Source organism: Dendropsophus ebraccatus, chromosome 7, assembly GCF_027789765.1.
Source record: "Dendropsophus ebraccatus isolate aDenEbr1 chromosome 7, aDenEbr1.pat, whole genome shotgun sequence".
NCBI classification, from domain to species: Eukaryota; Metazoa; Chordata; class Amphibia; order Anura; family Hylidae; genus Dendropsophus; species Dendropsophus ebraccatus.
The window spans coordinates 63904446-63916586 of NC_091460.1; the positions used below are offsets into that span (position 1 = coordinate 63904446).

At 37.8% G+C, this 12141-nt stretch overlaps 1 protein-coding gene across 2 annotated transcripts in view; it reads right to left on the reverse strand.

Annotated features, from left to right (window-relative positions):
* The window catches only part of SGCZ (sarcoglycan zeta), a 656134-nt gene that overhangs the window by 24216 nt on the left and 619777 nt on the right, over positions 1–12141 (reverse strand). For both annotated transcript variants that reach the window (XM_069976548.1, XM_069976549.1), the window contains one exon: positions 1496–1568. In XM_069976548.1, the coding sequence (XP_069832649.1) occupies positions 1496–1568 (73 nt within the window). The remainder of the gene's footprint in view (positions 1–1495; positions 1569–12141) is intronic.

Below are 12141 nucleotides of genomic sequence, written 5' to 3' on the forward strand. Positions count from 1 at the left end.
TAAATGGACTAAAGAATGGAAGCAAAAATTAATTTTCAGGTTCGTAAATCATTAATTGCCAAATACTCATTAGCTTTAAAATTCTCTAAATGTGTCAAGATGATGCTTTACCTCTCATAAGCTCAAAAATGGTGTGGAAAAATAATCTTAAATTCCATCATCCAACAAACTGATCAACTTCTGAAATCTAGTGCACTCTTAGGCTCTGTTTATACACAGTTTTAGAACCCTCATTTGAGCCATAAACAACTGAAAACACAACCAAAATAAAAATGGTTGGGGGCCAGAAAGATCTGATCTGATTATCTTCTTTTTATATGTATATGGTTGACATAGCAGAACGTTTGATAGGCATGACATTTGTTTTGTTTATCTGCTCACAATATTGAGCTATAGGGTTCATATTCCTGGTTGTATCTGTAATATGGAAAATTTAGTGTATGGGTCTCCAAACTGTGGCCCTCCAGCTGTTGCAAAACCACAACTCCCATCATGCCTGGACAGCTAAAGCTTTGGAGAGCTGCAGTTTGGAGATCCATGATTTAATTGCACGAACAATGCAAACTCCTGTTCAATGTTTTCAAAGGTAAATTATGCACTTAGGAAGAATGAATCCTCTATAAATTTCTTATTGGCAGTTCTGTGTTAGTGAAGACTTTGGAAGAGAAGTAGTTGGGGGTAGTGATTTTTACAGTCTCAAAAAGGAGTAACCAGAGCAGCCAGGCAGTGAGGAAGGCTAATCATATGCTGGGATATATAACTAGAGATTTAACAGGGAGATTCTGATTAGAGCGCTAATGAGATCACATCTGAAATGCTGCATCCAGTTCTAGAGACCCAATATATATGGAAAAAAAGAAAATACAAACATGGTTGCATAGTAGGGTAAACTGGTATAATCGAACAGGTAAAATGATGTTAGGCTGTGTTTCTATGGAAGTTGTTACCTTTCATAGAATTATCTATCTAAGAAAAACTATATATATATATATATATATATATATATATATATATATATATATATATATAGTGTAAAACTAAAAATAAATGTGTAAAGTCTTTAAGCTATGACAGTATGAGATGTGGTCGCCCAGACCATTAGTGTAAGTTTTGAAATAGATAAATATATGTATAAAAAAATCCATCATCTCCAAAGTAATATTACTATATAATCACCAGGGATGTGGGTTGTTATTAAACCATCAGAAATCCCATTTACTTAACCTGTGATTTACAATGTTTGCTTGTGTAGAATAGATAGCCCAGAGGTTAAACCGAACATAACTCAAATGAATAGTATGACAGCAAGCACAGTCACCTTTACAGTCCTTTTTTCAACATCTGTTTATTATCCCCAAAGCTTATAGTCAATAATGTAGTGTTTTTAGATATACAGAAGAAAGAAAATTCATATTGAATAAAACTTATGGAAAATATAATCAATGTTTTACGTAAAATATTTATATTGTATGAAGAAATAATAAAATATTCCTACCTGAGGTCCTGAGAGGGTCCTGCTCGTATATGTGGTGTTTCCACTGAATGGCCAAATACAGCTCCCTCTGTTCCTGCAATAAAAACAGCTCATGTCAGCGATCATTTCAGTAGTTTCTTAAAGTAATAGTTTTCTTTCATTTTGAAATATGCCCACAAAGCTGTAATTGTTTACTCCTAGTCTTCAGGGATGCAGAAGTTGTTTTGCAGTGAAAATTTAGCACATTTCTCCTATAGCAAAGGTAAAGATAAAGCTTAAACTAACAAATGTAATCCATCATTTCTATATTATTATTATTATTATAATATAAAAAAATAAAAAGGCAATATATGAGAAAAAGATACTTTAGGTCACAATATGCAATAATATTTGTAAGAATATTTTATGCAAACAGCTTCTTATTTAACCCCTTAAGGTCTGAGCCAATTTTTATTTTTGCACTTTAGTTTTTTCTTCCTTGTGTTTAAATGACCATAGCAATTGTATTTTTTTCACCTACAGACCCACATGGGCCCTTATTTTTTTGCATCACTAATTGTACTTTTCAATGACAGACTTAATCGTTGCATAAAATATGCTGAGGCCCTGTGCACACAGAGCAAGAGCAGCGAAATTGTCCTCCGTGGAATGCCACCAGCCTCTGTGTTATAATGACACTCTATGGGAGGCTCGCACAGCCCCTCTCTCCGCGCTGAAGAATGAACAATGTCATTTTTCAGCGCCGAGAGATGCAGTGCGCGAGACTCCCATAGAGTGTCATTATGACACGGAGGCTAGCGGCATTCTGCGGGGAACATTTCACCGCTCTTGCTCTGTGTGCACAGGGCCATAGTTTATATGTGTGGGGAAAATGAAAATAAAACACAATTTTATTTTATTGGGGGGGAGGGGGGGTTGTGTTTACGCCATTTGCCCTTGGATGAAACCAACATGTTATATGTGTTCCTCATATCAGTACGATTACAACGATATTTAACTTGCATAACTTTTATTTTATTTTTTGGCTTTTAAAATTTTTTAATCTTTAAAAAAAAAAAAAACTAAATGCTCCTTAAAATTGCTCTATTACCTTCCTTATAACAGTGTTAGAACTACCACACTCTCTGGAGCAACCCACAGCATTACACACTTGGAGAAAATGTGTAATGTTTTTACAGCCAGGTCCTGGCATTGGTTTGATGGTGGGTGATATTTTTTATCTAAAATCTGGGAAAGACTCACTCATAAGGTAAAACATTGCCTTTTGCACAGTTTAAGACAGTGTTTGTGCTTACCCAAAACCTGTATGGGATTCTTAAATTTGTTTTGCAAATTTTGGTAGTCAGTGCTGTTCACACCAAAGGGACGGGAAGTAGAAGCACCATACAGAAGCATATAGAAGCAACATACATCACATTTATTACAATTTACTTCTTTAGTGAGGGGAACATGGGTAGCCGCAGGTACACCTAAACGTACTGCATGTAGAGGAGAGTACTGGTGGGAGATTATGGCTGGTGTGTGGGATTTTTCCCCATAATGCATAAAATTTTGCATTGGATTTTCTAAATCCAAACTCAAGGCTAAAAAAAAATATTCCAAATGCTAATTCACCCTTAGGCTATGTTCACACAACGTCAAAAATAGAGAAAAAATGTCCGATTTCGCTTTTTTAAAAAACGTCCATTTTTGCAGCAATTTAACTGACTTCAATGCAATTGCATTGAAGTCAATGGGAAGACGGACGTCCTATGCACACAATGCATTGAAAAATGGAAGTTTTTGCCTCAGACGTCAAAATAATGAACATGAACATTATTTTCGGACTTTTTTTGCAAATAGCGGACATTTTTTACTAGTTGTTCACACACAGTTCTTCTTTTGTCACCGTTCTTTCTCCGTTTTTACTATTAAATTCAATGGATTTTTCAATTAAGCCACAACCAAAGGGGGCCCAAGCTTGATCAACAGCCCGGGGCCAATGGTAAAGTTAATCCGCCCCTGTCCCCGCCCCCTTCATCATTAGGTATGCCCCAGGCAGATTGTCTCCTTTTCATCAGCTGTGTGCGAACACAGTACATGGGCTGGATCGTTAAGGCACCTGTGCAGTGTTCATTGCAGAGGAATAGGAAAAAGCCTGCCAGTGGCATTCCTAATGATGAAGAGGGTGGGGAGGAGGAGCAGAGGGGTGCTGCAAGGTTAGGGCACAAATACTCTAGGCCACGGCCATTTGACAAAGGGCTGCAAGTGTAGAAGTTTGTGGGTACAGATTGTGGATACAGAGTTGCTTTAAAACTAGAAAAAAACATACTGCAACAATTCTTGATAATAATAACATAGCCTGATGATTTTCAGCACTAACCTAAAGACACAATTCTAAAACCAAGATTAACTGATTCGCTTCATAAAAATGCTAACTAAGGCTATGTTCCCACACATTAATTTTGCTCAGTATTTTGGTAAGTATTTTGCAAACAAAAGCAAGAGTGGGTTGAAAACACAGAAAAGCTATGTTCACATACTGTTGAAATTGAGTGGATGGCCATCATGTAATCGCAAATAATGGCCAATAATCCAAAACAACGAAAATTATTAGCCTTTAAATTGTGGCTATCCACTAAGTTTTAATAGTGTACGAACGTAGTCTTTTTGTGTTTTCAATCCACTCCTGGTTTTGGTTGCAAAATACTGACCAAAATACTAAGCAAAAATACTGTGTGGGAACATAGCCTAATTGTAATTTGTTCAGTCACATTCGCCTGATCTCCCTGAAAATATATCAGGCAATAACAAAAATTGTGTTTTAGGTAATAGTTTATGACATAAAAGCAGAGTAAATTTACATTGTAAAATGTTGTTAGAGCTGCCGAGGCCTTGGACCTTTGGTGGATGTACTTGTTAAACAATTAGCTTTTTTAAAGTGGGAATCTCTGTTCTTTTTTTTTGTTGTTGTTCTTTGTTATTCTTTCCCTTAGAGAACTGCTTGTAGGATGTTGACAAAAATCTTGTAGAACATAGGGTGTTTTATTGTTTCACAGACAGAAGCAAACTTTATGTCCTTTTACTTTATTTAGTGTAAGTGAACCTAGGAAAAAAATGCACTTGAAAGCAAAGGCAGTATCTGTACTGCTTGGACTGCCTGGAACTTGTTAAGTGCATAAATGTGCAGCAATAAGTCACTTGACAGAGTTGAGTTGTGTGCAGTAGAGCAGAAGATTAGAATACAACAGTGCTCCTGTAGAAAATATTAACAGAGATTAGTCTCTCATTCTGTAGTTGAGACCCATTAAACGTGTCCCTTTATTCCCCATAACAATATAAAACCAATGCTCCAATAACAAGTTTATATATTCCAAATCAATTACAGTAATTTAAGTCTAACTGTCTTTAAAATGTCCTGCCTCACCAGTTTTATCAGTTTTACATTTCATTTTACTATTCTGAATTTCTTTGACTCAAAAGAAGTTCCATATCAATTGTTTTCAAATCTTTTGTTTAGTAAATAATTATTTGCATATGACTATGTTCACAAAAATTGAGAAAAGGCGCTCGATTTTGCTACTTAAAAAGACATCCGTTTTTGCAGCGATTTAACTGATTGCAATGGCAATGCATTGAAGTTAATGGGAAGACGGACGTCCAAAGAACACAATGTATTGAATAACGGACGTTTTTATTATAGACGTCAAAATAATGAACATGATCTTTATTTTCGGACGTCTTTTGCAAACAGCGGACATTTTTTATTAGTTGTTCACACACAGTTTTTCTTTTGTCATTGTTTTTTCTCTGTTTTTACTATTACATTCAATGGACTTTTCAATAAAGCCACAGCCAAAGGCCAATTAGTAATCCCAAACTAGTATAATGTGCAAACAGCTGTCATTGCACTAAGGGGGGGCCAGGCTGCTAAATGATGCCTGTTATTTTAGACTCAAAATAACGGAAGTCATTTTAAATGGAGCTAAAAAAAAGTGTGGCAACATCGCCTAAGGATACTTTTCTAAAAACCAAAACAAAATGTCTAAAGAATTCACATTATTTACTCCGCAATTATATTTTTTTCCTGGTTTCCCAATACAATATATGCTAAAACTAAGGGTGGCAATAAAAATATAGCTTTCTTTCTGCAAAAAAAAAAAAAAAACGTTGTTGATGGTAAACGGTACATGCTAGTCTTAAATGCGAGTCTTAAACAGTGAGGAGGAGAAAACATGAAGAAAAAGTTTGAATTAGCCACGTTAGGAAGAGGTTATTATTATTTTCCACAGGGAATGCACTTTTTTTTTAATGATTAAAGTCAGATAGTGAAACATTTTTCTAATTGATTACTATTTTCTGATCATTGTAATTTTTTATTTCCTTTTTTGGGGGGGATATTATTGTGATGCAGTCAGTTGTTTTTAACATCATTTAGAAATTTCCTTACCACAAACTCCTTTTACTTAAACAAGAGACAAGAGCTGTCTCTGACATGAATTGTAAAGGTGTTTGGGCTTGCTCTGTTACCTTCACAGAAGTCATGTTTTCTCTATTTACCGGTGTCTCTTTTCACTGCAGGGCAGGGGAAGGGGGCCGCCTGGTAATATAGATGTCTATATTAAGAGATGGCTGCCTTTCCCAGCTATGATCCAAAGTGGGAACAAAGCCTTATGCTGTACAGATCACTTTTCAACAGCCTGTCCCTTATTATCACAAAACAGACAGTGTCATCTCAGTTTCAGGCTTAGTCGTGAGAATTAAAACTACAAGATTAGTTTAAAATATACAGTAGATAGTAAATGGAAAATTAGATAATAGATTACCAAAAATTCTTAAAAATATGTTTAACATCCCCCCTGATGTTCCTGATGATTAGAGAATGGCCAATGCTGTACCCATCCACAAGAAGGGTAGTTGAGAAGAGGACAGAAACTACAGGCCAGTTAGCTTAACATCTGTAGATGGACATAATTGTCTGAATTTGAACACTCTGCATTTAATTACCGGTGACTGAAGAAGTTGGATGCAGCTCTACGGAGTCCTGGAAAACATGAATACAGCCTATGGCCATGTTTACACATTGTATGAACATCGGCCGTTGTTTGACCCGGCCGAGTCAAAAAAACATCTGATGTCTGAGATGTTGACTCGGCTGATATTGTAGTGTCGGCCAGATAAACATTGCTTTATTTGAATTGTAATGGGAGCACATTCGGGTGTGCCTGCACTCCAATTAGCCATAGACTTCAAAGTAATCTATATCCGGTAGCCGTACTTTACACTGTAAGCACAGGCTATCATGTATGGCCGCTGTTCACTGAATGTTTTTTCTTCTCCGTAAAAAAATTTAAAATGTCGTCCGTCATTTTGAGTCCATAATGACCTTCGTTATTTTAAAGGATTGGCCGCCTGTCAGTGCAATAACAGCTGCTGGTACATTGTTCTACTTTAGGTGGACTAATTGGCCTTTTTTGTGAGTCTTCAATTGAAAAGTCCATAGAACTTTAAAAGTAAAACAGAGAAAGGCTTTGTTCACACAACATTTTTTTTCAGTCAAAAAGGGACGCTGATTGCAATAGAATCAGCATCCATTCTTTACTGCAGGGGCGGCATTACATTGAAGTCAATGCAACATGTTCACACCCTTTTTTAGAACAAGCATTAAAATAATTGACATGCCTATTATTCAATAAACAGCGTCTGGAAATATTAGCTGTTCACACAAAGTAAAGTACAGCGGTGGCCGCACTTTGCATTGAAGTGAATGGTTAATTGATTTGCGGGCACACCCGATGGTGCCCGCAAGTCAATTGTAAAATAAGAATGTTCCGGCAGCCGATACCGAATGCAGCCCGTTCAGCCAAAGGATGGTTAAAAAAATAAAAACTGTGTGTTAATAACTGAAAAATAACGTTCGCTGTTTGCAAAAGACAATTGACATGATCATTATTTTGAGGTACGCACAGATAATGTCAGTCATTTTATACACTGTGTGCATTGAACATCCGTCATTCCATTGACTTCAATGCATTGCATTGCATTGCTGTTAAATCTCGGCCCTTTTAACTAGAAAAAACGGACGCCAATAGCGGCCGCACAAAATAGACCTGTCAATTATTTTGTGCAGCAGCAGAGAACATCAGCTGTAGTGTATATAGCGTGTATACACTACGGCCAGTGTTCAATGCATGCTAATGTAATTGCACACTGTCAATAAACAGTGGCCGCTGTTGCAATCTACAATAGCCGTTGTTTATTGTAAAAATACAGTGTGCACAATGGCCTGTGGCTGTATGCATGTTTTCCAGGCAGCTTTAGAGCTGCATCCAACTTTTTCAGCTAATAATAATAATAATTATAACTATCTTACCATAGCTGGTTGCTTTGAAAGTTGTGGCTCAGCTGTGCCACAATAGCCAAACTAGGGGTTACATTTGTGTGCTAAATTATCAACATAAAATTAAACAAAGACTATACACAGCAAGTGAAACCAGAAAATCCTTACAATTTTAGTCAGACTGTAAATAAATAAAAACATGAAGAATTTCCAGCAAAGGCCATTGATTTCAATAAGCTGTCAGCCATTCATTTGTATAGTGCTTCACAATGTTTGTGCCTGAACTGGTCTGAACATAATGATATTCAATAAATCAAGAACCATGCACATAATTCACTCATGCACACTGAAGCACTTAGTGTAGAAGTACGAAACCTCCAACACATGAAAAATAAATGTGCTCAGTCTGTTCTACCTGCACTCATATGTGATAAACCCCCCCTAGCTCAACATAACCATCAGGGTGCGTAAGCAATGTCAAAGCCTCTTATTTTGTCATTGCTTGTCAAGCTATTGCTCCAACATTCACATTAAGTTCACTATTTTGCAACTGCCTGACGAATCTAGCCTCTGCAGAAATGCAACAATGTCATAGAAAGTTGGGGTATATAGAGATGGCACTGTAGTGGTTTAAAAACACAAATTATGTACCAAAAGCTTTAAAGGGGTTATCCAGCTCTACAAAAACATGGCTGTTTATCCCCCTCTCTTGTCTCCAGTTCAGGTGTGGTTTGCAATTAGTTCCAAACCCCACCCAATCTGGAGACAACATAGGGGAAAAAGTGGGCATGTTTTTGTAGTGCTGGATAACCCCTTTAATATTTCGTACGGCCAATAAGTCTGGGTTCTAATTTAAGTTGATGTTTTAAGACCAATAAACTTGTCCTAGAGCAATACCTTATGTTCTTTGATAAAGTAATGCAAAAATTGTGTTTTCTTTCTTAGGCTGGGTTCACACTATGTATATTTCAGGCTGTATTTGGTCCTCATGTCAGGTCCTCATAGCAACCAAAACCAGGACTGTTCACACAATGTTGAAATTGAGTGGATGGCCGCTATATAACAGTAAATAAAGGCCATTATTTCAATATAACAGCCGTTGTTTTAAAATAACAGAAAATATTTGCCATTAAATGGCGGCCATCCACTCAATTACAACATTATGTTAACATAGCCTTTCTGTGTTTTCAATCCACTCCTGGTTTTGGTTGCTATACAGCCTCAAATATACGTAGTGTGAACCCAGCCTCAAAGTGTAACTGTCATGTTTTTGTTTTTTTTCAGAAATCAATAGTACAAGCAATTGTAAGAAACTTTTTAATAGGTTTTATTAGGCAAAAACGCCTCAAAAGGCTTCCACCCCCCAACGCGCGCACACACACACACACACACACACACACATACACTTCTTATCTGTACATTATCAGGCAAATCCGACTTCAGAGTGAAGACGGGTTCTGCTGAGTCTAGGGGTCGAGGTAGAGGAGTGAGCAGGAAGAACAGACATACATATTAGCTGTTTACTCACTGTCTTGGCACATGAAATGCTGGATTCACAGGTCAGAGAGGTCAGTGCTTATCTAGCAGCTTGGGGAGGAAAGATTGCATGATGGAAACTGTGCTTTTAGTCCTCCGTGAAACCCCTCCATGAAAGCTCTGCTCTACATGTTCCTGTCATCTCAGATAAAGACATCTGGTACACTATTAGAACCATCGCCTCCCCAGATGTGCAAGGCACAGGTACCCACTGTTCATAGTGAGTTAAGTAGAACCATTTGCTAAAAATATTTGTCTCTCCTCGATTGTCAATGAATAAATTTTTTCTAATTCTGCCTCTCGCCCCCCTCCCCTGAATCTTTCTTATATCATACCACAAATCATCTAGGCATGGCCTGATTAGCAACTACATGGTTAAGGCATCTTAATCTTTAATGGGGAACTCCTGATAAGAAAAACTTGTTTTCTATTAAAAGTACATTAAAAGTTATATAGATGTGTCTATAAAATGTATTATCGTGTCTGTGCGGTTCTGCCACACTGGTAGAAATCCAGGAAGTGAAGAAAAATGGCCTCTGTGCCAAATCACACTGCTCTCCCACCTTAGGAGACAAATCTTCCATGCCCCTGTCTCACATTGTGTATGTTTGCTGAGCACAGGCTGATGATGCAGACAGGGGGCAGGGCGCAATGTCACAGGAGGCTTGGCTGAATCCCCCAATCCCCTGAGTGATCCACCATCCCTGAATGGCCAGAATCAGGTGCAGCACTAATTTTACTGATTGTGATGGGTGTGGTACTGTGATGATCAGCTGAGGAAAAGCATTTCATTCTGGGAACTGCTCAACCAGGAACGACAGAAACAAAATACAGTACAACCCCCCCCCCCCCCCCCCCCAAACAAATGGATTTTTGGTAGTTTCAAAACTGGGATAGACAGATGAGTAATGCTATATGTTTCTGCAGAAATTTCATTTTTTTAAGCTCTACCTGGAGTTCCCCTTTAATGTTAAAAATTGGTATTCCATATAGAGTCCAGTTTTAAATCGGCACTATCGGCAGGTTCTGCCCAATGAACCTGCTGACATGCCCCAGAAGCTCTTTACCTTCCAAGTGCAGGGCTGTTAATGATTCTTCTCTTCAGCATTTCTTCTATCTTCCCTAATTACCCCTATGCTAATCCTGGGCTTAGGAGCATTTGGGGCATTACCCATCAGCTCTGACCAACCTCCTCGACTATGTTCACACAACATTTTTCTTTTCCATTTAAAATTATGTCCGCCATTTTGAGGTTAAAAAGGCGTTGTTCATTTCACTGTTTGGCCACCGTTTGTGCAATAACAGCTGTCAATACATTATTCGAGTTCAGGTGGACTAATTGACATTTGGGTGTGTCTTAAAAATTTAAAAGTCCATTAAATTTAATAGTAAAAATGGTAAAAGGACAGTGAAAAAAGAATTGTGTGAACAACTAAAAAAATAACATCTGCTGTTTGCAATCATTTTGAAATCGGCACAGACAATGTCCATCATTTTATACACTATGGGGAAGATTTATCAAAGGGTATAAAATTTAGACTGGTGCAAACTGCCCACTGCAACCAATCACAGCTCAGCTTCCAGCTCTGGTGAAAGAAAAGAGGAGCTGTGATTGGTTGCTGTGGCAAGTTTGCACCAGTCTAAATTTTACACCCTTTGATAAATCTCCCCCTATGTGCAATGAATGTCCAGTAGATGGCCAATCACTGATCTGTACTACCCACCGGGCCCCTGATCATGAAAGAGTCGCATTTTCCATCAATAATTTGATCAATGAGTTATATTAATTATTTTCTATCAAGACTTTGTAAGGAGACAGTTTCCCATAAAGTAACTGACTTCTTTACTATGGTTCTTACATATCTTTTCATATTTTAAACATACTATACCTTTAATAGAGGCAATTTGCAATATCTTTAGACATGGAGACTAATGCATCCCCAACCCTCTATAGTTTATACAACATATACATTTCAGACTCCCAAAGGAGGGGGGGGGGCATAATAGGCCATATTTGCACTACATCTTTTTTTCTTTTCTTTACACCTAGGCAAAAGAGTCTCTATCAGGTGTCACAGTAGGTGCTGTTAACTGCTGTGCCCTACACCCACCACTAGGTGTCACATTCCCCCAGAGCACAGCTGCAGATAAGGAGCCGGAGATAAGGGAGCAAACCCCCCTTCCTTATGCCATGGATCTTAACTTCAGGTCAGTCATGCCCCTTAAAAAAGGTGACATAAAAGGGACTGTAATACTGTAGCGTACATTGCTAGCTAGCAACTTTCTACTGAACCTCAGCTGAGTAGGAAGGAAACTACTAACTAGCTTCACCCAGAGAAAAAGGCCTTGGACTCGTACTACCAATCAGGACAGAAACCTGACACTGAGTGGAAGAAGGAGGTAAGATAAGGTAACTAGGACTTATCTATACATGAGTATGAGGATTTCTTCGAATCACTATATACACACCACATCCTGGCAGAGTACTCAATACATTAGACAAGGGGTCCTCCTATCCAGTCCCTGACACCCGCTACTACTCTATTCTTCTTATATCTCTTTGATACTATTGTTTTTGCCAAGTTTTGCTCTAAGTGTTTAAGCACTTATCCGGGACATCATTGGGAATACCAGTGGTCCGACCCCCATGATCTGACACTGTGGTTAGGGATGTTATTGTAATATAATAATAATAATAATAATAATAATAATAATAATAATAATAAATTAGTTATTTATTCTTTTATTCTTGTCAATTCCTCCAGTGTCACATTTTGGATTTTTGTCTCAGTCCCCCCCCCTCCACCAATCT